General features: G+C 36.0%; 1 protein-coding gene across 7 annotated transcripts in view; it reads left to right on the forward strand.

Annotated features, from left to right (window-relative positions):
- The window catches only part of DDHD1 (DDHD domain containing 1), a 114,026-nt gene extending 97,178 nt beyond the window's left edge, over positions 1-16,848 (forward strand). For 4 of the 7 annotated variants that reach the window (XM_017512382.2, XM_017512385.2, XM_017512383.2 and 1 more), the window contains 7 exons: positions 439-701; positions 2,453-2,528; positions 4,317-4,466; positions 6,764-7,016; positions 8,041-8,232; positions 10,760-10,843; positions 16,329-16,848. In XM_017512382.2, coding sequence (XP_017367871.1) covers positions 439-701; positions 2,453-2,528; positions 4,317-4,466; positions 6,764-7,016; positions 8,041-8,232; positions 10,760-10,843; positions 16,329-16,510 — 1,200 coding nt within the window. In that variant the 3' untranslated portion in view covers positions 16,511-16,848. The remainder of the gene's footprint in view (positions 1-438; positions 702-2,452; positions 2,529-4,316; positions 4,467-6,763; positions 7,017-8,040; positions 8,233-10,759; positions 10,844-16,328) is intronic. The other 3 variants (XM_017512384.2, XM_017512388.2, XM_017512387.1) reach the window with 1 other exon arrangement.
- The last annotated feature ends 8,424 nt before the right edge of the window (positions 16,849-25,272 follow it).

Below are 25,272 nucleotides of genomic sequence, written 5' to 3' on the forward strand. Positions count from 1 at the left end.
TTTTTGAGATAGACTCTTGGTTTGTCGCCAGAATGGAGTACAGTGGCGAGATCTCGGCTCACTGCAACCTCCGGCTCCCAGGTTTAAGTGATTCTCCTGCCTCAACCTCCCGAGTAGTCGGAACTACAGGCATCCGTCACCACACTCAGCTAATTTGTGTATTTTTAGTAGAGATGGGGTTTCACCACGTTGGCCAGGATGGTCCTGATATCTTGACCTCATGATCCACATGCCTCAGCCTATCTGCCTATATTCTTAGTGATGATATGGATTATAATATTATGTATACCTTACTTTATTCCTGCAAGATTTTGAAAGATCTAAGTTAATAACCTAGGTATATTCAGTCAGTAATGCATGTTTTTCTACCTTAATATATTTGAGTTTAAAATAAGTCAGTGACAATCTAATATGATAATGTTTTCTTGTTTCAAACAGCTAGTTAAAGGCCTTCAGCAAGAGCTGAATCGATTATATTCCCTTTTCTGTTCTCGGAATCCAGACTTTGAAGAAAAAGGGGGTAAAGTCTCAATAGTGTCACATTCCTTGGGATGTGTAATTACTTATGACATAATGACTGGCTGGAATCCAGTTCGACTCTATGAACAGTTGCTGCAAAAGGAAGAAGAGTTGCCTGATGAACGATGGATAAGCTATGAAGAACGACATCTTCTTGATGAACTCTATATAACAAAACGACGGTAAAATATCCTAATCTTATGAAAAATCTTTTAAATTTCTTAGTGGAATTATTGGACCTTTTGGGAGAAAACTAAAAATTGCATGATAAAGAAACAATGCATGGTTCAGGATATAAAGATTACTACATAGCTTGCCTAATCAAACTAGAGACTTAATTTTCATAGTAATAAGATGCATTTTCCTACAGCATAAAATAAATTGTTTTGTTATTCTCCTTGCATTCCTTTCATCTTTTCTTCACAACTTGTTAGGAGTTAAATTTAATACTTATTCCAAGCTTAGTCACTGCATAGAATCCTTACTGAAAATGTTTACCAGTTTATAAATGTTTGTAGTTTTACTGACCTTTTGAGGTGGGTTTCTAACTTCGTTGTTATTCTGAAAATAATTTTTAAGTGCTTTTTCTGGCAAATACATTTTTTACATATGTTATATATATAAACATAATTGTGTTATGTAATTATAGATATTATAATTATTTAATCATTTATGGCCTTCCCGATACTATCTTTTAATTCTTTGCTACATTTCTGCCTTCATCTCTAGTTACATGCCCTACTGTCTGTGTTCTTTTTATCCAGCTAATTCTAAGATGGCAATGAAAAATCACTCATTTTGATAATTTAGTATCATGTTAAAACAAATGTGCTAATTGACTAAAATTTTTATTTGTTTTGTTTTTGTCATATAGATGTTAACTAAGGATTTTATTTAGAATCTTATTAAGTACTATAGGCTACATACATAAATATTATACTGTCAAAATAATTGATAGTTTTGAAATAATGTATTATGTTTGGCAAGCCTCAGAGCATCATCTTAGATGTATAAATCCAGTAAAACCTAAAAAAATAAAAATAAGTAAGCAAGCAAATAGCATGGAAAATAACAGATTTTTTTTTTTTTTTTTTTGGAGATGGAGTCTTGCTCCATTGCCCAGGCTGGAGTGCAGTCGCACAATCTCGGCGCACTACAACTTCTGCCTTCTGGGTTCAAGTAATTTTCCTTTCTCCCACCTCCCCAGTAGCTGGGCTAACTGGCACCTGCCACCACACCCGGCTAATGTTTGTACTTTTAGTAGAGATGGTGTTTCACCATGTTGCCAGGCTGGTCTCAATCTCCTGACCTTAAGTGATCTGCCCACCTCAGCCCCCCAAAGTGCTGGGATTCCAGACATGAGCCACTGTACCTGGCCAACTATAGCTTTAAAAAAAAAAAAAAAAACTTAATTCTATAGTTTACTAAATAGTTTACATAGTTAAGTAGCTATGAAACATTGTAATGGAAAATGATGTTCATCAACAGAGAAGGGTTAAACTATGGTTCACCTGCATTTTGGACAGTCATAGTTGTTAAAAAATATTGGAGTAGGTCAGGAGGCAATGAAATGAAAAGATCTCTAAACTATTAAGTATAGAAAAGAGAGAGAGAACAGTATATATGGTATTAACCATTTGGTATAATTTTTTTTAAAGTGTGTATGTGCTTGTATATGCCTCACATTTTACTACCAAAAAAGCTATTAACAGCAGTTATCATGACAACTGGAGATACTTTAACTAATTGTTTCATAAATGTTTATACACTTTTTGTACTGTGGCAGAAACATTTATTAAACACTGTCAACCAGGATTAAGGTGACAGATAATGGGCCATCATCTGCATCTTTATACTTTAGGAAACTAGCAAGCATCTAATATTTATGAAATTGTAAATACGTGTGTATATATAATTTCATACCCCTTCTTAGGCTGAAGGAAATAGAAGAACGGCTGCATGGATTGAAAGCATCATCTATGACACAAACACCTGCCTTAAAATTTAAGGTAAGGAAAGAGCAATGTGTTTTTAAACATTTATCTCAGTATTTATTTTAACATCATTTGAAATATGCCTTTAGGATTCAAATGAAAGTTAATTATTCTACTTCAAAATAAATATACATTCATTTTTGTTTATTTTGAAAGAAATAAATCACTCTAGAGGCATTGTGTATAAAATTGGAGGCAAGGACACTGTTACAGTATAGTCCAGGGAACAGGTAATGAGGTGAAATGTTAGATTCTGTTAATGTGACTTATTGGATGTTGGGATGAGAAGGAAGGAAAAATACGGAACCTCATTCATAAAGATGGTACATATGAGAGGTAGTAGTGTGGAGTTAGGTGGGAAAGGTATTAAGTTTCGTATATAATTCAGTGCTGTTGACCACCCTGTTTTTCTTGAAGTCCTTTCCTCCGCTGGCTTCTATGATACTACTTTATCCTCTTTCTCTTTTTACTCTCCCTTCTATAGCTATACCTCCTTCACCTGCTAATTAAATGTAGACATTCATCATAATTCTATATAAACCCCTCCCTTATTCTGTGCTCCTAGGCAAGCCTACTTATTCACTTGGTTTTACATGTCACTTCTATGATGGCGACTCATAGATTTGGATGGGGACATATCCAATTCTATGCCTTGTGCTCTTAAATTCTCAGCTACATCTTACAGAAACCTCAAACTTACAATGCACAAAAAACAGAATTTTCCTAGAGTTCTCTGTTACAATGAATGGAGCCACTATCCTCCTAGTCAGCCAGACCCAAATCTTGTGAATTGTCTCTGACCCATTCTTCATCCCCACCCCCATTCAGTCATATTGATTCCAGCATATCCTCTCACATTTCCATTTCTGAATGGCACAGCTTGTCCTTCTCTATTTCAGATTTCCTCTTCCCTAAACTCTTTCAGTGGATTCCTAACTTGCCTCCAAGTTACCAGACTCTCAGTTTTCTGATTTACCCACACACTACCATCAGGTTTAACTCCTAAAATGTGACTGAAATCTTGTTCTCCTTCACTATCTGTAAGTCCAGCTTTCTTTGTCAGTCAAGGTTCGGAATATTATCAATATTCTAAGCTACATTTTCCGCACACCAATTTTTCAGCCATAGTGGACTATTTTTATTCTCAAAAATAAACCAAGTTATTTCCTACCTTGGCTTTAAGTTCATTTGGTTCTATCAGTCTGGAACATTATTCTTTCCAGCCCCAAAATCCAGCCTCAACTGTAGAAACCCTTTATATCTTTTACTGGCCAATACAAATGCTACCTCCTCTGTAAAGGCTTCGGAGTTGGAATTATTTTTTTCGCTCTCTTATAGCATTCTTTCCCTCTGTTATGAACATATTTTATTCTGCTTTCCCCCACAGGACTGTAAACTTTGAGTGCAGAAGCTGTGCCTTATTGGTGTTTGTATCCATCACAGCACCTAGCTTATTCACACAAAGTAGTAGCTGAATAAATCTGTGATTAGTGTATACAAATATGTAAGAAAATGATCCTTATCTTCCTTTTATTGAACTTCTATTAGATTTAAAGATAATGAAATATGGAAATAGATTATTCTAGAATGGCTCATGGCAGAGCCCAACTGGACAACTCTTATTAAAAACAAATATACTTCAGAAACAAATGCCAGAAAAAAAAAAAAAAAGAAAAAAACACACACATTTACTCAAAGATAATTTTATTATTTGTATTTCGTCATATATTATGTTATGCCTAGATTTTGTTGAAAAATAATACTTCACCATTTTTAAACTTTAAAATGACTTTATCATTTTAGGTTGAGAATTTCTTCTGTATGGGATCCCCATTAGCAGTTTTTTTGGCATTGCGTGGCATCCGCCCAGGAAATACTGGAAGTCAAGACCATATTTTGCCTAGAGAGATTTGTAACCGGTTACTAAATATTTTTCATCCTACAGACCCGGTGGTGAGTTGCAATATAGACTTTGTTTCTCAATATCAGATTGTTCCTAAAAAAAATCTGTTGGCTGGATGTGGTGGCTCACACCTGTAATCCCAGCACTTTGGGAGGCCAAGTCAGGAGGATCACCTGAGGTCAGGAGTTTGAGACCAGCCTGACCAAGAAGGTGAAACCCCGTCTCTGCTAAAAAAATACAAAAATTAGCCAGGCGTGGTAGTGTATGCCTGTAATCCCAGCTACTCAGGAGGCTGAGGCAGGAGAATCACCTGAACCTGGGAGGTAGAGGTTGGAATAAGCCAAGATCACCCCACTGCACTCCAGTCTGGGTGACAGAGTAAGACCCAACAAAAAAAAAAAAAAAAAAAAAAAAAATCTATCTCAGAAATCTTACAAGATGCCATTGAATTAATGAAAAATACTTTGATTACTAAATGTGTGTTTTGGTTAATTTGCGGTTCATAAAACACCTTAGCGATGGTCTGGTTATGTTACACTTGTAATACAAGAACATAATGTAAAAATATTATTCCCAGACTACATACCAGAGACAGGAATCTGCTGGACTTTCAAACCTTAACCAATTGTAATACCAGTAACCTAGAAACCATAAATCTTAAAAATCCTGCTCCAAATACTTTATCTAAGGAATGCTACAATATTGGAATGTGTTTTGTAGACTGTGAAAATGAAAATATGCAAATATATGTTAAACATCAAAATAAACATTTTAGCCTAGTATAATTGCAAAACGTTGGATTTTTTTATTCTCTATCATGTTTATGTTGTAAATATTTGTTTTTAATTAAAGCACTCCGAGAACCCTGCATCCAGGTATACAGTGTAATGCCAAGTAAGATTTTTAGACAAGAAAAACGCCTCCTTAAAACTTCTTGGGGAAAAGGCTAGGTTTAACTAAATATTAAATTATTTTAAATAGCATTTATTCTCTGAAAAAAAATAGCTTTATATAATTGTGGAAAGTCTTTTAAAGAATCCTTTTAGCTAGCACCAAATAAAGATAACATTGACTAACCATTCAAATTTTAGAAAATCTCCCATATGTTAAAGACTTAAAACTGCTATATTAACTTCACCAAACTGGAAGTTTAATATTCAAATACAAACTGCACAGTCCTGACCAAGTTATTTCTGAGACTGTATCTTATCTGTGTGATGTAGATAATAATATTTTGCCTTCTAGGATTGTTAGGATTAAGTAAAATGTATACAGCCAGCTAGACAATAAACATTTCATTAACATATACTCGTTTTATTCATTGTCTCATAACTTGAAAGTGAATTTCAGTTCATAGGTGTGCTCTGAGCCCTGTCCTTTGTATATCTTAAATGTGGTTGTAATTTTAAAGGAGGGTTCCAGACTCATAAATTTTTATTATTCATTTTATAGTTTTTCTGTGATTTTTTTTAAAATTAATACTTTTTAAAATAGTTAATGTCAGAATTGTGCAAGGCAGTTTTTATAAATGTTACCTGTTCTTTCTCACATCTCTGTAAGAGAGGAAGTGTTACTCCTTTCTACAGCTCAGGAAACTGAAGGCTCTGAGACTTAGCGACTTGACAAGCATCATGCAGTTAATAAGTGACAGAGGCCAGCCACAGTGGCTCATGCCTGTTACCCCAACACTTTGGGAGGCTGAGGAGGGAGGATCACCTGAGCCCAGAAATTCGAGACCCACCTGGGAACCATAGCGAGACCCCATCTCCATCTTTAAAAATAAAATAAAATTTTCTAAAAATACAAATTAAAAAATTAATAAGGGATATAAACCAGAATATGAATTTGTGGGATTCTGACAACATATACATTGCCTTTTCTGCTGTCTCATCACTACTTCACATGAGACAGATGCTCTTAGGCTGGCATGTGATTTATACTGTTACCATATTAATCTGTTTTAAAATAGAGCTTAAAAAGAGCTCCTGAAACACTAAAAATTGGTCTTATTTGCTGTTTCCCAGGATTACCAACTACTACTTCAGCTTTGCTCATGAGACTAAAATAAATGTAATTGTTACATGATATATGAACATAATAAAAATATATTTCTCTGAAAAACTAATTGATAGACACTATTAGCCTAGACTGTTTTTCATAATCTCATCATTAGACCAACTACATATTAACAGTGAACAAATAGAAATACATGTTGGAAATAGTTATTGTTTTTTAAATAAATTCCTTCTCCAAAGTTTACTTAACATACAGTAGAGTAAGAACAGTTTACTAAAATCTAAGCATTGTGTCTTAACGTTGTGTTTCTTTGAATTTTTTTTTAAACAAGGCTTATAGATTAGAACCATTAATACTGAAACACTACAGCAACATTTCACCTGTCCAGATCCATTGGTATAATACTTCAAATCCTCTACCTTATGAACATATGAAGCCAAGCTTTCTCAACCCAGCTAAAGAACCTACCTCAATTTCAGAGAATGAAGGCATTTCAACCATACCAAGCCCCGTGACCTCACCAGTCTTGTCCCGCCGACACTATGGGGAATCTATAACAAATATAGGCAAAGCAAGCATATTAGGTAATTTCTTTTAACTATTCTTATCTATAATATAAGCACATTTATATGCATTAAGTTTGGGGGACTAGAAATAGTCTGTGTATTAGGAAACTCTCAATAGTTAATCCCCATGTCTAGAATTAACTGTCCTCCCAGTGTTCATATTTAAGGCCGAGAAAGCTCTTAGGTTATCTAATTAGATCAGATCTTGTAGTTTTAGAATATGAGCTAGCTGGATGGACCAGAAAAAGCTGTTATGAGAGTCAAGTCCCTCGTTTTAATCTTGGTCCTACCACTTGCTTACAAGATCTTGAGCAAATAATATCAGTTTTTAATGCTCTACTTGCTCATCTGTGAAATGAGAAAGTATTTGTGTTAGAGGGTGCTCCCTACCAGCCAGTTCTCTGATCTGTTCTAAAAGTTTCTCAAACTATGTAATTTCTGAGGACAACAAGGATGTTTAATTTTTCTTTGAACAATCCCCAGTACTAGCACAGTGTTTGCTGTGTCACTGGAACTCTTGGGTGCTATTTGAATCTGTCCATTGCTTTACAAGTCGCCTTAATATAAAATACCACAAGGTGGCACTATAAATAGGCTTTATCTGCAGGACTCCTTTGCAGTTTCCCTTTGTCATATTAATACATTGTTTATTGATGGCTTTTTCTTAAATACCCATTTATATTCACCAGTAAGTATATCAATAGCAAGTCTATACTCATGTTGATAGCATAGTTCTTTTATTAAAGATTTTAATCTTGCCAAATATTTTAATAAACCATGATCACTTGAATAAAATAGAATCTTTATTCCTTTGTTTATATATTCCTATGTTATATTCCTAGAACTTGTACAACTCTCATTCTCTTCATCATTTTTATTTAGAAACCTACAATCTAAATTATAATTTTCTTATGTTCCCACCCTGGAAAAACATGACTAGGGTTTGATCCCTCTGCCAATTGGCTATAATTATGGGTGGTGCTCTTTAGCCTAGCATGTGGTGTAATTCAACGGAATGACTACCCGGTTTTGTGAAATACAGGGGCTGCTAGCATTGGAAAGGGACTTGGAGGAATGTTGTTCTCAAGATTTGGACGCTCATCTGCAACACAGTCATCTGAAACATCAAAAGACTCAGTGGAAGATGAGAAGAAGCCAGTTGCCTCACCTCCTGCTACCGCCATGGCAACACAGGCCCTTCCACATAGCAGCTCTGGCTTCCTTGATACTGCATGTTAGTTCATACCTTATTTCCTTAAGTTTACACTGTATCTTTTTAAAACTTGGGGAGGGCAGGGAGGTCTAAGATACTAATACCAGCTAGTCAACTCTAAGATCTAAAGTGTGCGTTAACTTTGAAGGAAAAAAATGCTTTCCTTCTGCTTATATTTTTAAGACTAATTTCCAGGAAAATGCAGTTTTACTTTCTACATGGGTGAATTAACAGAACATTAATAATTAAGGCCTTGTGGCACAGGGGTCTTAAACATCAAGTATAAAACAAATCACTTTAGGGTGCGTTCCTCCTGAATTTTTTAGATCTGGTCTTCTCAGTCTCAGAAATCATGTAATTATTGCTTCAGATCTATGCTGTATCTAGTCTCGAGACTTTTAAAAACTGCTATACCAAAGTCATCCTGCTTCTAATCCCCCGGTTGCCTTCATCCAACCTAATTATAAGACCTTCAAAGCTTAGAAATTTTATTGGATCTGCTGAATGGCTTCCACTTCCATCCCAGCTACCTAATGTAAAGTAGATCTTCAAAAAACCAGTAAATAAATGGATAGTTATGTTGGACTTAGCATTATAATAGATCTTTATTGAACTTTTCTCCAGTGGACTTACAGAGTTTAAAATCTTGAATAGTTGTGAAACGCGAATACACTTAGTATATATTTGTATATATTTACTTTCAAGAGTCTGAACTTGACCATTATTTTTAAGTGTCTAGTAAAATAAAACTAAAATGTCATCTTATTTTTTTTATTGACACCTGTAAAGAAATACAGATTCTGAAACTAGCTACTCCTTTTCTATAACTATAGCAGGAAGAAAACTTTCTTTCTCTAAAAATTTTTTAACAGAGTTTATTTCAGTTACTTACAGTGTTGTGTTCTTACTGTGTCTGCTACTCTAAATTGTAAAGTGATGGCATTCATTGCCATCCATCCTTAAAAAGGAAGTTCAGGTGTGACACTCCTAGAGGCTGAATAGTGCTTCCACAGTCAACTCCACTCCAGGATAAATTATTAATAGGGTTGAACATTCCTATTTGGGCCAACAGCATTTTTAATTTAATTCTATCTGTGCCAGACTCTGGGCACTGAAAATTTTATAATTTCAAGTCTAGAAAATTCAGTTTTCGACTTTGATATTTGCATTAAATATATTTTAGTTTTCCTATAAGAGTTCTCACACTCTTTCTAACTTGTTTCCTTTTCTACTTAATATTAAAAATATAATTGTGAAAATATAAAATTCTGTTGTGGCATGCAGAAACCTCTAACTTCCAAGGAAAATTAGTTTCAAAGAATTTTGTAAGGTAGCAGGTAAAAAGCCATGATTCTCTGTAATGTCATTAATGCACAAGAGTAGTGCTAGTAAACATTAGAATGAGTGCAGGAGCAAGAAGAGCAGGATAGGGTTTAACCCCCTAGAAAAAAGGGTAATGAAAACATATGTATAGAATCCATAGGAGCTGAAGGAATAAAACCTTTTAAGTTTTTTTTTTTTTTCTGTTTAACATAGTAATTTCAAAATTATAGAGAAACCCCGAGTTTTTCTTCCAGAACAGCAGTTAGTAGATGTGCATAGCTGTATTGCATCTTTTTATTTGGAGAACTTAACAAAAACATACTATGTCATTCTTGCATATAAATTCTCTGATGGTCCAAACGGTAAATTTCTTGTCAACAAGACTCAATATGACATAATCATGAGTCTTACACATATTCACATATTACACATATTCATCTCTAGATACAGAGATAACTATTAAAATTTGACTATTAACTATACTAAGATTCTGTCTTCTAAATCCTATCCCCAAGGTTTGCTTTACTAATTATTTGACTTGCTTCAATAATCTGTGTAATCGTTGTAATTTCTCGTCGTTAGTGCTGTCTTGGTTATATCGTGCAAATCATAAAACTTTTCTTAAATCTTCTTTCTGAAATTTGGTCATTGTGATTAGGTGATTCTGGCGTCCCTTCTTTCTTCCTTCTACTTACATTAATTGCCTCAGTTCTTCTGGATAACCTTTATTCTGAAGCTACAAACTTTGATTCTCTTGCTATTTGAGGCTAAAATTGGACACAGGCATAGAATTCATGATCTGTCAGTTTCTTTATATGAAGAAGAAGTGTTTTCAATTGAAACCTATTTTATTTTCATCCAGCTGAAGCATCTTACATAACTATTCTTCATTTCTTTTGAAAAGTCTGGACTTCTTTTCTAACATATAATGAAAAGATCTGTTTCTTTTAGCATTGTTTTGCATATAGGTTAGGAACTGAATTAGCTATGAATTTGGGGGATATCTGGGTGTTAACAGATTATGAAATTATATTTCAAGTTAGTTATGCTTACATTTTCCATGAAAGAGCTCCTTACAAAAATTAAGGTTTGTACTACTTCATGTATGCTATGTTTAGTCAGCTTATTTGGGAGTGTTGTTCTAACTTTTGGCCACTACATCATTGAAGGCCATTTTTAATCATCAGCCAACCCTTTACAGCATCTTGTGTTTTTTTTTTCACAGATTTCAGACTTCAAGAATCGTTCTTTAATCTCCCACAACTTCTTTTTCCGGAAAATGTAATGCAGAATAAAGATAATGCCCTCGGTATGGTATATGTCAGGAATAGCATTCAGAATACTATAAAAATGATCTACTTAGAGTTCTTCTGCTCATTGAAAAATTGGATTACTTCTTCTATGAGATCAGCTTCAGTGTCACCATTACAGGCTATTTTATACGTATTTTCTTCCCATATTTTCTAATCTTAAATGGTAGTGGTCCTGAAATGAAAATTGAATAGCCACTTAATATGCTAAAGTATATTCTTGTATACTTCTACAAGGAAGGAACCTTTGAACCTTTTAGAGAAAGAAGAAAAGTATTAGGTCATTTTCCTTCTTCTTTATTGTCCTAAAGGCTCCAAAAAGGTTTGCTATTTCTTTTCATTTAATACACTTAGATATAAAAGAATTTCTCATAGTACAAAGAATTTAATCATTCCTGGTTATTTTAGGTATCAGTAAATTTATCACTTAGGGTTATAGGTATGTCATAGCTGATAACTGCTTTCAACACGAATATTTAATGTACTTTAGGGGAGTAGATTCACTAAAAAAACAGTATTCTTGGATGCAAGAGATTTTTAATCTCTTAATTTTTAGTATGTATTTTATGGATTAAATGTATATGGATTAACTTTAGCAGTCTAAAATTATTTTTATGACTAACTTCTGATTCTTTTTTCCACAGCTTCTCTTTATTTAAAAAAAAAAAAAAGATATTGGATTTTGCCTTAGACAAAACACATGTTTTTTTTTAGTGTTTTAACCACAACTCATTTTACAGTTTCTTTATCAATTTTCCTAAATTTTTTCAATTAAAAAATACTCATATTCAGTTTGTGTTGATCTAATCAGTAAATTACCCTTAAGAAATTATCTTACATAAGTTCTCTCTCTGGTCCCTGCTTCATAAAGAAATAATTTTATTTATTTTTTTGCATTTTTTGCTTGGAGAAAGGAAAATTAATTTACTCATATATTTATCCTGCAACCAAGTAGCCCATATATCCAGTATCTCAAAACCATCCTGCCTACCTACCTAAGCAGTTAAACCAGTAATCATATCTATACCATATGACTCAGGTGATAATATCTATATGGCTTCTTTTTGCACTTCCTGTTTTCATTCATTCAGCAATAATTTACTTCACTATTTACCTTGAGTCAAGAGACCATGGTAGTCACTAGAAAAGATAAGACAAAACAAACTTCAGTACTGCCTATAAAGAAGCTAGTGTGAAAATTATATCTTTTCTAGGGAACATAAATTCTAGTAGGGAAGGTAGATAACTGTGTAAGTAATTATAATATATGGTAGAATGTGATGAACCACAAAACAGAGGTACTCTCTGAGTTCTAAGGAATGAAAGATTGCTTTCACCTGGAAAGTGGTAAAAGGCTCTCTGGAAGGGGGAGGGTTTGGACATGCAGAGATGAAAAGACATTGCAGGGAGACGAAACAGCATGACCAAAACCGCAGAGGTGGGAAGCATGGGGTACAAAGGGAAATATAACTTATTTTCTTGAGAAGAACTGAGAACGATTAAAAGGGAGTAGTTCTGAATTTGCCTGGAAAATTTTGTCAAACCAAATTGGGAAGGGTCCAACAAATCTAGCCATTCATTTCTTTGTATGAATGATTGAGACCTTTGTATTCAGGATTTACCCACCTAGCATATCTATTGTCAAATGTGAGGTATGTCTTTGAGGATAAATTAGTTTATCCTGAAATAAATTAGAGCGATTTTTTGGGCACATATAACAACTGATTATGAACCTAGTTTTATAGTTTTTGTTATTTTTTAAAATAAAGGATGGTAGGAGATTATTCTTAAATATATTTGGAACTATTGTAATTCACAAAATGTAAATGTTCCTCAAATGTCGAACACTTAACCACATGAAACATAGAGTTGCTCTTAGGCAGCACAGAAATAGGAAGACATAACAACAAAACCTCTGAACATGATCTTTCTTATTATGAGTGAATCTTTCACGAGTCATTTGGAAATGGAGTATCTTTACTATAAGTATTTTTCTTGTTGTCCACCTAAAGCCAAAAATGCAATTATGACCATAATTATTACTTACAACTAAGATAGCTTTTAAGATATTAAGTTTTTGAAAACTTCTCTCCAGGAAGTTGAGATTTTTCCATCAAATGGTAGAAACCCATCCAGTTAGTATACATTGCCATACAAAGATGCTTACTTTCTATTCATATTTTTTAAATATTATATGCCTGTTGACAAGCCTTGTGCACAGGAGAATTCTCTGATGAAAGTACACTACTTATGACACTTTACCTTTACACTATGGAGATTCTTGTCAGACGCTTTCACGTGGAATATAGCAGATACTCTTACTTTGGGGAACAGGGAAAGAAATATGCCCATGTATGTGACACCCCAGAAAGAAAATAATCCTTGTTTTAAAATAGTGTAAGCAAAGAGCTGATAATTGTTTAAAAACAGTTTCTTTTCTCATTTTTACTTCTCTTCAACTGTTTAGAAACCTGATTCTTTATCTTATGGATAGAGAAATTCTGTCACTTGGGCATTCCAGAGAGAAAAAGAAGGATGATTTTATGTTCTCCTTTTTCTTTGACCTAGCTCACCTAGAGAAAGCAGGGAAAAACTACCAACCTGTAGGACAACACCCATTCTTAAGATATTTGAGCCTACTTTGGCCAAGAGCTGATCTCACAGCAGATGTAGAATGGTGCTGCCATGTCGACCCTTACTTTCTTGGGAAATCTGTGGTTTACCTAAAAGGGAGAGAGAAGATGGAACACAGGCCCATCTAGTTTCATCCATCCACCTACATAACCAACACAGATGTGAGGTCCACTGCACTGACTGCCAGACTGCCTGGGATAAACCTTTTCAGGGAGAATGAGAACCTAAAACAGGTTCATCAAGTACAAGCTACCTACCTAATTCCCATTTTGATGGAGACAACCTGTAGAGAAATATAGAAGGATGGGGGGGCCGGGCGCGGTGGCTCAAGCCTGTAATCCCAGCACTTTGGGAGGCCGTGGCGGGTGGATCACGAGGTCAAGAGATCGAGACCATCCTGGTCAACACGGTGAAACCCCGTCTCTACTAAAAATACAAAAAATTAGCTGGGCATGGTGGCACGTGCCTGTAATCCCAGTTACTTAGGAAGCTGAGGCAGGAGAATTGCCTGAACCCAGGAGGCGGAGGTTGCGGTGAGCCGAGATCGCGCCATTGCACTCCAGCCTGGGTAACGAGCGAAACTCCGTCCCCAAAAAAAAGGATAGGGGGAGCCAATATGGTTAGTGACACTGATTAAAGTCCCTGTAAGTGATAAAATGATAAGGGCACATAATATAGGACAAGAATGAAATTTAACATTTGAGTGTCTACTCAATGAAAGGCAGTGTTGTAAGACAGTAATAGCGTGCAAATTAAGAATAATTTCAGGCTGGGCACGGTGGCTCACACCTGTAATCCCAGCAGTTTGGGAGGCCGAGGTGAGCGGATCATGAGGTCAAGAAATTGAGAACATCCTATCCAACATGGTGAAACTTCATCTCTACTAAAAATACAAAAAGTAGTTGGGCATGGTGGCACATGCCGCTAGTCCCAGCTACTCGGGAGGCTGAAGCAGGAGAATCACTTGAACCCAGGAGGTGGAGGTTCTAGTGAGCTGAGATCGAGCCACTGCACTCCAGCCTGGCGACAGAGTGAGACCCCTTTTCAAAACAAAAAGAATAATTTCAAGAACATACAATCAAAGTGGAGCCAAATAACACGTGTTATAAAGAGGAAATATCTTCCTTTCTTTGACTTAAACAGAATTGTAACTGAAGAGTGTTGGACTAGGAAAACATAATGGAGTAGCGTTTGAAAGTGAATTCTTAAAAATTATAACTTTGTGGTCTTCACCAATATTAACACGTTTCCCATCTATCTTTATCTTCTTTTCTCTTCATAATTAACTTCATCTTGACTCATCTTTATTGTGCTTGAGTATGCAGTTTCTTCTTCTATTTTTATGTTTCTCTCTGTTGTGTCAGAATGTACCTACAAATCTAATACAGATGTCCCATAGAATATAAAAGATGAGGATATTTACTAACTCACACGTCCACATATGGATTTCAGCTATTTCTGACTTGTTATGGATTAGCTTATTGTAATTTCAGTTTTAAAAATGCAGTCTAAAAAACTTAGCAAAAAGCCCATGCCAATATATTTTACAAGTATTTTATAGCCTAATTGGTATTTATGCCACTTAAATATAAACCTTCTCTGAAAATGTGTAGCTGGATTTCTGAACATTCCTTGTAAGAAGAGCATAATTGATAGAAAAATAACTGTATAAGCACTTTTAAATTACCAAATAATATTGTCACAAAATACCTATTTAAAATAAGCATTACAAATTTATATTAAGTCTTTCCCTAGAGTATTATGATTTCCTATGTATGATGAGCAAATTCCCAGTATAAAGCAAAACCCAACTTTGTCTCCAATCTCCTCCTTAATTTTTGCCAGTTTTACTCTTAAAATCTTTTGGTGCTTGTTCAGGAGCAGACTTTACAGTGTCTGGTTGGTAGTGATTTGAGTATTTTTGTTTTGTTTGTAACATAGACCCTTCAAAACACTGTATGGGTCATTAACAGTTTTAAAGGAGTTCCTAAAGATCAAAATGTCATTTTCTTAAGTGTTTATCTCTAAGGATTTATTAAATGAGTCCATTGGAATTATCTTAGAGCCTTGATTTGTTAAGGTGATTTTTCTCTAACAGGTGTCGCAAGGACTTTCCGTGGGTTTTAGAAAATACTTGATTGAATTCACTCAATTGTTTGTGGACAGCACTGTTTTAAGCAAAGTTCTTCCTCCCAAGAATCACCACTGCTCCTCCCAGTTTAACTTTCCCAACCCCCCTGTAGGTTCTTCTTTTGTTAAACAAACACTTAATGAGCATTTGTGTTTCCCAGGCACATGTTAGACCCTGCTGACTGGATGGAGACTAGGGTTTATGGGGGTTGCCTGTGAGGCATTCAACCCAGTAGAGAAGAAAACATTCTAGGACTGTAAACAGATGGTTATCTTCTAATATATCCCCTACATAACCGGTAGATATATAGGGCCTCCCTAAGGAGGCGATTGAGTGATCTCTTGCACTCCCATGGGCATTATCTGTAAATCTTCAGGAGGGGCAATTTCCTTATTGATTAGGCATGAGGATTAAATGGTAATGCCAAGTTTAAAGTAGTTTTAACTCTGAAATATTCTGTGATATGCCAAGTAATTTTTTTGTCTTCCTTTATTATTTCATATTAACTTTAGCATACAAAGGAAAGAACTTCAGAAATAGAATCCTGTACTAAAGCTCTTTTGAGTGTTTTTCTCATCAGATGATAATGGAAATTCACTTTTTAAAAAAATGATAGAGTCACTTCTATTTAGCTAAAATTTTAATCTCAACTCTAAAGTCTATATAGAACATATCTTATTATAACCTGTATTAATTTGTTTAACTTCTTCTCTTTTTAGTGGAGTTGGATCACAGGATTGATTTTGAACTCAGAGAAGGCCTTGTGGAGAGCCGCTATTGGTCAGCTGTCACGTCACATACTGCCTATTGGTCATCCTTGGATGTTGCCCTCTTTCTTTTAACCTTCATGTACAAACATGAGCACGATAATGATGCAAAACCCCATTTAGATCCAATCTGAACTCTCAAAGGACATGAATAGCCCAAAACTGATTTTTTTTTTTTTTTCTGTTAAAATGTGTGTGTCAAGATATGGAGATTTCAGGGTTAAAGTATATTTCAGTTTGGTTTAGGGCAACAGATATTTGAATTTAAAGGCACTTTATTTAAAAAAAAAAAAAAAAAAAAAGATGGTTTCAGTCCAGAGAAGTTATTTACAATTTCCATCATTTTAATTATGAGTCTGATACAACCTTCTCCAGAGAATCAAGACCTAGAAGTGAAGAAGGTTTGGGTAAACTGCATGTAAAGGCTACAAATCACAATCTGATTCCTCCTAAGTATAAAGGCATATGGAACCTAATGTATTAACCAAAGTATGTTATAAATTAAAAATGGTCAAGGTTCAGTGTATTCTCTATAAAGATTACAAGGTGGTATCATTGTTGCAGATTTCTACAAAGGCTTCCATTTTTACATCCCTTTGAAGGAATATAACAGATTTAAAATGTTTTGAATTTTACTTATTTAGAAAAACTAATGCTTAAAACAATATTTGAACTACTGTATTTATAATTTATTACCTCTGATTGCTTTATTTCAATGTATGAGACATTACTTTTTTAATGTTTGCTTTGAACTTAAGAACCAGATTTATCTTCTCCAGTCTTAAACCCTTTTTTCTCAGAACTCCATCTTTGTACTCTTCAGATGAATATATAGACACTGTGGCATACTTNAAAAAAAAAAAAAAAAAAAAACTGGAAATGGATAGCTCTGTATAAAATTGAAGTCAGAGAAAGAGGATACAACAAGGTGTAGCCTTCCTGGTTAGAGAAAGTGAAGCATTTAAGTTTGAGAAAGAATGTTCAGAGAATTGATATTACTTTCCCCTCCATCTCCAAGTGATGGGGAAACACCGAGGAGACCCTCCATTCTCCCCATGGGTGGGAAACAGAGTCCTCTGAGTAGCCTGAAAGATGATTAGCTTGGGGAACCTCTTCTTGAGAATTTGAAATAGTTTCTAGAGATCCAGAAATGTAAGACTGGCCTTGGGCTGAGTAGGACTGACATTTTCAGTTAATGTAACCCAGGGAAGTGTGGCACTTTGAATCCCAGGGCTACAGGTGAGGCACTGCCTGTGTACCCAAGAGCAGCTTCTCCTGCCACCAGCATTCGAAATTTGGGAGAGATAAAATAGCCTGGGTGTGAGACCTGGTTAGGCCAAGCCCATGAAGTCATATTTATATGGAGTGGCATACTTTTTTTTTTTTTTTTTTTTTTTTTCATTAAAAACCTATGGCTTCATACAACACTAGCTCGATTTTTTAAATAAACTTTTTGTTATGTTATATGTACTTCAGAGAAAGCTAAGGTTTTTCTAAACTTAACACAGAGTACTCCATAATGAGTACATTTCATTAGCTTTATTAGAAAACAGTAAATGCTTTTGAATAGGCAGTATGACAGCTATTTTAAATGTATAAACATTTGTGTGCCAAACAACATATAGGAAGAGATGGAGTGCCACTAACTAGTGCACCATTGTTTGTCAATGTGCCATTGAGACAGAAGGCACAAATGTTAGGTATTGGAAGGGTTTTCTTCACCTGTAATTATTTCCACAGTGCTTTTCATCTGAGGGGCTCAAAGTTTAAGAGGAGTACATTCAATAACCCATGTGGTAGCTTCTTGAGGTAAGTAAATAAATCTTATTCTCATGTTACATGTTAATACAGCAAGGCACCAAAACATTTAAAGTGCCTTGAATTAGATTACATCACAAATCGGAAAAGCTTGGATTGGGGTGGTCACCGTGGCTCATGCCTGTGATCCCAATGCTTTGAGAGACCAAGGTGAGAGGATCACTTGAACCCGGGAGTTTGAGACCAGCTTGGGCAACATAGTGAGGCCCCTCTCTGCAAAAAAAAAAAAATAAGAAAAATTAGCCATTTGTAGTGCTGTACACCTGTAGTCCCAGTTAAGAGGCTGAGGCAGGAGGATCACCTGATCCCAGAAGTTCAAGGCTGCAGTGAACTCTGATCACACCCCTATACTCCAGCCTGGGTGACAGAGTCAGACCCTGTCTCTAAAAAAACAGAAAAGCTTGAATTGAAGCCAGACCATACTCTTATATGCTGTTCAATGACTTAATTCACATGTGACCTTTTAGTAGTGTGCAAACAATAACAGAAGTTGCAATTCATAATTCAGAGAAATAACCATGAAGCCAGTGTTTCCCTGCTTGACTTCCATGTTCTTGGGTTCTTACACAAAAGAAGTGTTATCTAGAGGGGATCAGTAGACATCCCTGTTGGACACAACCCTCACTTCTGAGTGGTTTTCCCTAGGTTCCACTTAAGGTGCTGTCTTTTTCTTATCTTGGAAGGAATTGCTTAGCTTCCCAATAATCATTGTCAAACTGGGAGCAGACTTGGTCAGCCGTATATCTCACCTACTCCTTTCTTCATAAGATAGTAGAACCTGTGGCTTACTTGTAGGTTTTACTTAGCACTATCAGTACTGTTGGCTGCTTCAGCCTTTTGTTGAATTTGCACAACATAAAGCACTTCTTTTTCATGTTCAAAAAATTCCAAGGGTCCATGACCAAGTATGTGACTCACTAAGAAACCCTTACTATAAAAGGCTTTTGATGGAATCTTAGCAAAGCTAAAGTAATCTCTAACTTAGAGATTCCTATAAACTCAGGTCATTTTCATAGCCTGTTTATTTTGTAGGTCTAATTTAGTTCTCAGGAAAATTAACTCATGCTATATGACTGTATCGTTAAAGGTACTTGAGCATATGTTGCAGTAGGTGGTATGACACTCAAATGCATAAGAACTTTAAGGGATATATTCTTAACCACTAGAATATGAAGAGCCCTTTTAACCTGAGAAGAGTGAAATTATGTCAAACCTTGTAATTTGATATGACTGAGTAAAAGGTATGTTCCTATAGCTATAGGAATATGTCTGCTTTTTTTCATATTGAGAAAACAGTCAAATTTAACTGTTTGGCGTTTATTTAAATTCTTGGAAAGAGCAATATTCAGAACCTTTTCAAAAATAAGATGTTCTGGACTACTGGGTGGATGTTTTGTTTTCAGTTCATTATTTCATCAGTAGAGATGGTGATTTTCTTTTGTAGCATCCTGGTTTCTATGTCTGTGCATGTTAACATTGGATGTATTTGTATATACTCAATTAATATACAGAGTATGTGTAATTCTGGCTTGATGAGAAGCTGAGTCAGTTACTGAGTAACATTTTGCAACTTTATTCCAGCAAGTACTAAATCGGCCAAAAAAAAGTTTTGTTTTTGATACCATTAAAATTTTATTCTCTATTTTGTGTACATGCTATGATGATTCTCCTGAGTACTGATTAGATTGTTGAACTTAGGTTCCCAGGAATTATTAAGGGTTAGAATAAGAATGTCTTATATGAAATCTTGCTTTTTACTTTAAAATTAGTCTTGCTAAGGCCTTATGTTAGTTCATACTTTATTTTCAATAGTAATTTTGCTTATATTATAATCCAATGTTACTGTATTTTAGGGCACAATTTCAAAATATACTGGATTTGGCCGGGTGTGGCAGCTCATGCCTGTAATCCCAGCACTTTGGGAGGCCAAGCAGGGACAATTGCTTGAGCCCAAGAGTTGAAGACCAACCTGGACAACATGGTGAAACACAGTCTCTACAAAAAATACAAAAATTAGCTTGGTGTGGTGGCACGCGCCTGTGGTCCCAGCTACTCAGGAGGCTGAGGTGGGTAGGATTGCATTATTCTGGGAGGCCAAGGCTGCAGTGAGCTAAGATTGTGCCACTGCACTCCACCCTGGGTGACAGAGCCGGGCCCTCTATCCAAAAAAAAATTAGATATTTACACACACATGCTGGGTTTTCTAATAACTTCTCTTTTGTATGTAAAGCAAGCCTTAGGAATCCTATGTTTTACTTGTTTCTGTTAAACGGCATGTGTTAGCTTTTGAAGTAATCACACTGAACATGCTTCATACGGAATACTCACACTAAAGGCCTCAGACATGTAAACATTCCTCCTTAGTCTGTTGTTTTCTCTCTGTTTCCTTGTTGGGAGCTGAAGCATACTAAAAAGAAATCTAACACACCGTATTCCAGCTTTGCATCACCTAAACAGCAGAGAAAAGGAAAAGAAATTGTCAGTGCAGTATCACACCTAGTGCCTCCGTTCATTCCAACGATAGTACATGAGCCCCTTCCAGTGGCGTCAGATCAAGCCAAGAGATTTTACTGTGCCGTCTGTGTTAGAAGACAAGTAAATTCTTTTTGATCAATCACATTGGTGTTTCTATCTTATCAGCTAATTAATGAGTAAAGCACTTGGACAATAGAGAAAAATTTGAGTGTATGTATTAAAATTGTTCTTCTAAAGAAACATGAGATATTAAAGATCAAGGCAGAGCAAAAAAAATGTACCAATCATATACTAGAAAAAGAAACTAAGTTTTACTAAACTGTGTGTGGGGTAGTTGACTTCTATAGTTATTCTAAAGTTTGCTATCCGTTATCTGTATTCTGCTGTCATTCCTGTGCCTCAAGCCTCTGCCAGGAATGTGATGGTACTCTGGCTGAACTTAAAACATAAGAATCTCAAAGGTCTCATTTAGTAAATGTTAGTGCTGAGTTGGTGACAGCCTGGGTTATATACCTTCTCTTTCAGTCTTCAGTAGATGCTTTCATGTTTTCAAAGAACCATCAAATTTCCGGATTTGTACAGATTTTTAGAGATTATTTAATCCAACCCTGTTAGAGTACCAAGTGAGCATTTAAATAGCAGTAAAGTGAAAAGTAAAGACTCCATGAAAGACTAAATATATCAAAAGCAGAGGGAAGAGGTAAAGTAAAAAATATTAATGATGGCATTTTAAAGCTGGAAGGGGCATAGAGACCATTCATTTCTTAAGAATGTTCTACAAATATTAACAGGTGTCATGTGATAAATTAAGTTTAGAAATTGACGAATTTTAAAATTTCCATTACAGCAGGGCTTTGGGAGCCTTTGCTACACTAAATGCTTTGTGAATCTATCTGATGCTGTGTGAGGGCTTCCAAATTTATTTAGCCATATTTTTTTATTTGGAATTTGCCTAGAGAAATGCTATCACATTTCATTCCTTCATTTTACAGTTTCACCTCTTCATGTGATTCCTTCATTTTTTAAGTGACCCATTCAACCCTATACAATCACATGGCCAACCAATGACAGAATCATAATTGGAACTTAGTGCCCTGATTCCCAACTGTGTCTTATTCCAGACCGTTTCCCCTAATCCATAGGAAACTCCGCCTAAAGGGCAGAAACTGCCTCTCTTCATTTTTGTCCCCCAACCTCTCCACACACACACACCTCTCTGTGTAACTGATACATTATTCAGAAATCTGTTGACACATGGCTATAAGCTTGAGTTCCCAGTTGGTCCCTTCTTCCTTCCAGACCCTCATAAGAGTATTCTATCAGGTCTGAACAGACTTCCTTTTATGTCTCAGATTCAAAATACCCAGGAAAAAGAAAAAGAAATACAAAACAACAAAAGAAAATCAAGAAAAAAAAATGCCCAGGAAATATTTTGTTAGTTTTCTATTCTCATGACAAATGCAAACTTAAGGAAACAAGTTGCACAGTGTTAACTAATGTTTAACCTTCCTTTCCATAGTGTTTATGTATTGGCCTTTTATCCATTCATGACAAATACGTCACTTCTAAAACTGTTCCAACATAGGTTAACTCAGAAATTTAAAATTTAAGTACTGTCCTTTTTGGAGACTAGGAGAAGATATCTTACTATTGTGTTTTGTTTTTTGGTGTGTGTGTGTGTGTTCCCCAAAAATAGCCCCTTGGCAGAATGTTAGCATGAACTTTCCCTCTGCCTTTGTGTTTGAATAGGGGCGGGTGCATGCTTAGTATTGTTTGCTACCTTATGGTTTTTCATTTATATGTAACAGGGCACAACTTGCTTCCTCCCCACCCAACAGTTGTCAGGATATGTTGGGGAATATTCTTTAGGAAGATTACATCTGGTCTTCTGCTGGAATAAGATGAAAAACAAGTATGTTAACACTTGACCTTTAGTGCTTTCTCCTGGAAGACACTGAATATCTAGGAGCATCACTCACTCATACCTTTTCTTGACTGCACCCACACCCACCTTGGTCTGTACGTGATCTCTCAAACTTTTTGTTTCCCTTTGAGCTTCATGACAAAAAATTATAACCATTTTCATTCTAAGGCTCCCATAATCCCAGCTCTGCCAGTAGGCAGATGGAGAATTTTTGCCCATAGGGACATTTCTCAGAAGTAGCTGGCACCATGACTTTCCCAAGACCCTTAAGTTCTTTCCTTTCTTTCAGCTCCTGTGACTTCTTATGTTCACTCTCCCTAACACTACTAAATGTTGTCGGTGACTGCAGTAAAAACTCTTTGAAGGCAGGTTTTTTTGTTTTGTTTTTGTTTTTCCTTTTGTTACCTCTCATTTTCAATAGCCAAGGCAGATTAGTTTCCTCAGGATCTTCAGTTTTACTGAAGCATCCATTATTTCTGTTTGTTTTCTCTCTGCATTGATCAGTTTGGATGACAAAAATTTTAAACATTTATTCTAGCATTGTCCACTTATGGTTTTTCTCAGCTGGAACTGGTGCATGCACATTTAATAATTTCAAAGAAATGAGAGGTAAACGTTTTCTCCTGCATCATACTGTGTTTCTCTAGCTGAAATGAATCGTTTGCTATCTTGCTGACCCGAAACAAGTGGTTGTGCCCTACAGGAAGCAACCTCAGACTAGGCTGTTCTAAGCATTCTGGGGAAAATAATCCTGGTCATACAGTTTGTGGTAACTCTTCCAAAAAGTATATGAAAATCGAAAGATCTCCCTGTTCATCAGCTGTGGCTGCCACATTCTGTTCTACTCGGAAGGCTGGTGGCCACAGTTACGTCTAGAACATCAGAGGATAAAGTACACTTATATGTAAGAAAAGATAGGCATATTCTGATCATGTGGTTTATAGTTCATTCATAGTTTATCAATTCAGAGTTCAGTCGATGACTATAGCTCTGAAGTCTTCAGGCTAACTCCAAGAACCTATGCTATAGATAGGGACCTACTCCTATTACATTTCCACTCACCTTCCCATTCCCCACCTTTGCTACCAAAGTGATTAAAAAGTCAAGTTTTAGGTGTTTGTTGTTTTAAGAGTCCAGGAATTTCAATGCTGAACAAATGCAATTCCCTGAGGTGGTACTGACCTTAGATGAAAAATAAGTGGCCAGGTTTTGTAGGGACTACATATAGAATAGAGATGGGACAGTATATAGACTGTTAGGGGTAAGGAAAGGTAAATGTGTGAAAGGAAGGAGTGGTGCATGGTTATGACAGTCTGACAGCTTCGACATTTCACAGGCATTGTTTCTGAAAAAGGGGATAGGGACACATAGGTCTGATGACAACCAAAGCCCCTTGATGATTCCATCAGTCACTCAAGGCTCCTGCAGCACAGCCTGCCCAATTTGACTCTTCTGCCTGGTTCTCCACTGCCTGCCCTCAACAATCAAACCATATTTTTGCTACAGGACACTACGTGCCATTTGCCTTTATATGCTTGCATTTTAGTTACTGTAGTGGCTACCTGTTTTCATCTGCCCAGCATCCTATTTCCCCTCCTTTTGCATCCCCTTTTAACTGATTCCATATATCATCTTGAAGGCTTTCCCATGCTCCTGGTTAAAATGATGTTCTTTGTGTGAGTCCCTGTAGCACCAGCAGCTCAATCATAGCACTGTATGTACCATAGCCAGGAGCTGAGTATGTGACTCAGGTCAGAGCTTATTTCACACTCCATAAGCCACAGTGATTAGAAAAGAAATAGTCACAGGACCCTAGCTAGATAGGGCAGAAGCCTTCCATGGGATTTTATTTACAGCCCTTCTATGGCTGTTAAACACAATCCAGGGCCACATGGTGTGATATGAGGATGGAGCCATCCGTGGTGAAACTCCACCCTTTCCTGTGACATGGATTATGTGCAACTGTCATGAAAAGCCTACACAAGAAATGAGCCAGGAGTTCCTGGAGAACTGAAATGAGTGTCGCCTCCAGACTTCCCAGTTGTACTCTTATTTGTGTTTACACTCATCTGAGATGGGCCTCTGTCTCTTGGATCCAAGAGAGTTCAAATTAATAATCATTTAACCAAGAATTACCTCCATGTTCCTAATGGAATTGTCTTTGGAGATAATGTCTTGTGATCTCCTGGTTGAAATTAATTACTGTTTGTGAGCCCCCATTAACAATGTGTTCCTTTCCTAATTGTTTGTATCAGCTTTGCTAAAGATCTATTGGCTGTAGGTGTGCAGCTTTACTTTTGTGTTCTCTATTCTGTTCCATTGGCCTATGTGTCTGTTTTTGTACCAGTGTTATGCTGTTTTGGTGACTGTGGTCTTACAGTTTAAAGCCATATCTGTGTGATACTTCTGGCGTTGTTCTTTCTGCTTTGGGTTGCTTTGGCTATCCAGGCTCTTTCTTTGGTTCTACCTGAATTTTAGAATAGTTGTTTTCTAATTCTGTGAAAATTTTCTAACCTTTGTGAAAAATGAGGTTGGTAGTTTGATAGGACAGCATTGATGCTGTAAATTGCTTTGAGCAATATGGCCATTTTTTAAACTATATTGATTCTTCTTGTCCATGAACATGGAATGTTTTTCCATTTTTTTGGTATCGTCCCTGATTTCTTTCTGCCATGTTTT

This window comes from Cebus imitator, unplaced genomic scaffold, assembly GCF_001604975.1.
Source record: "Cebus imitator isolate Cc_AM_T3 unplaced genomic scaffold, Cebus_imitator-1.0 Scaffold472, whole genome shotgun sequence".
NCBI lineage: Eukaryota > Metazoa > Chordata > Mammalia > Primates > Cebidae > Cebus > Cebus imitator.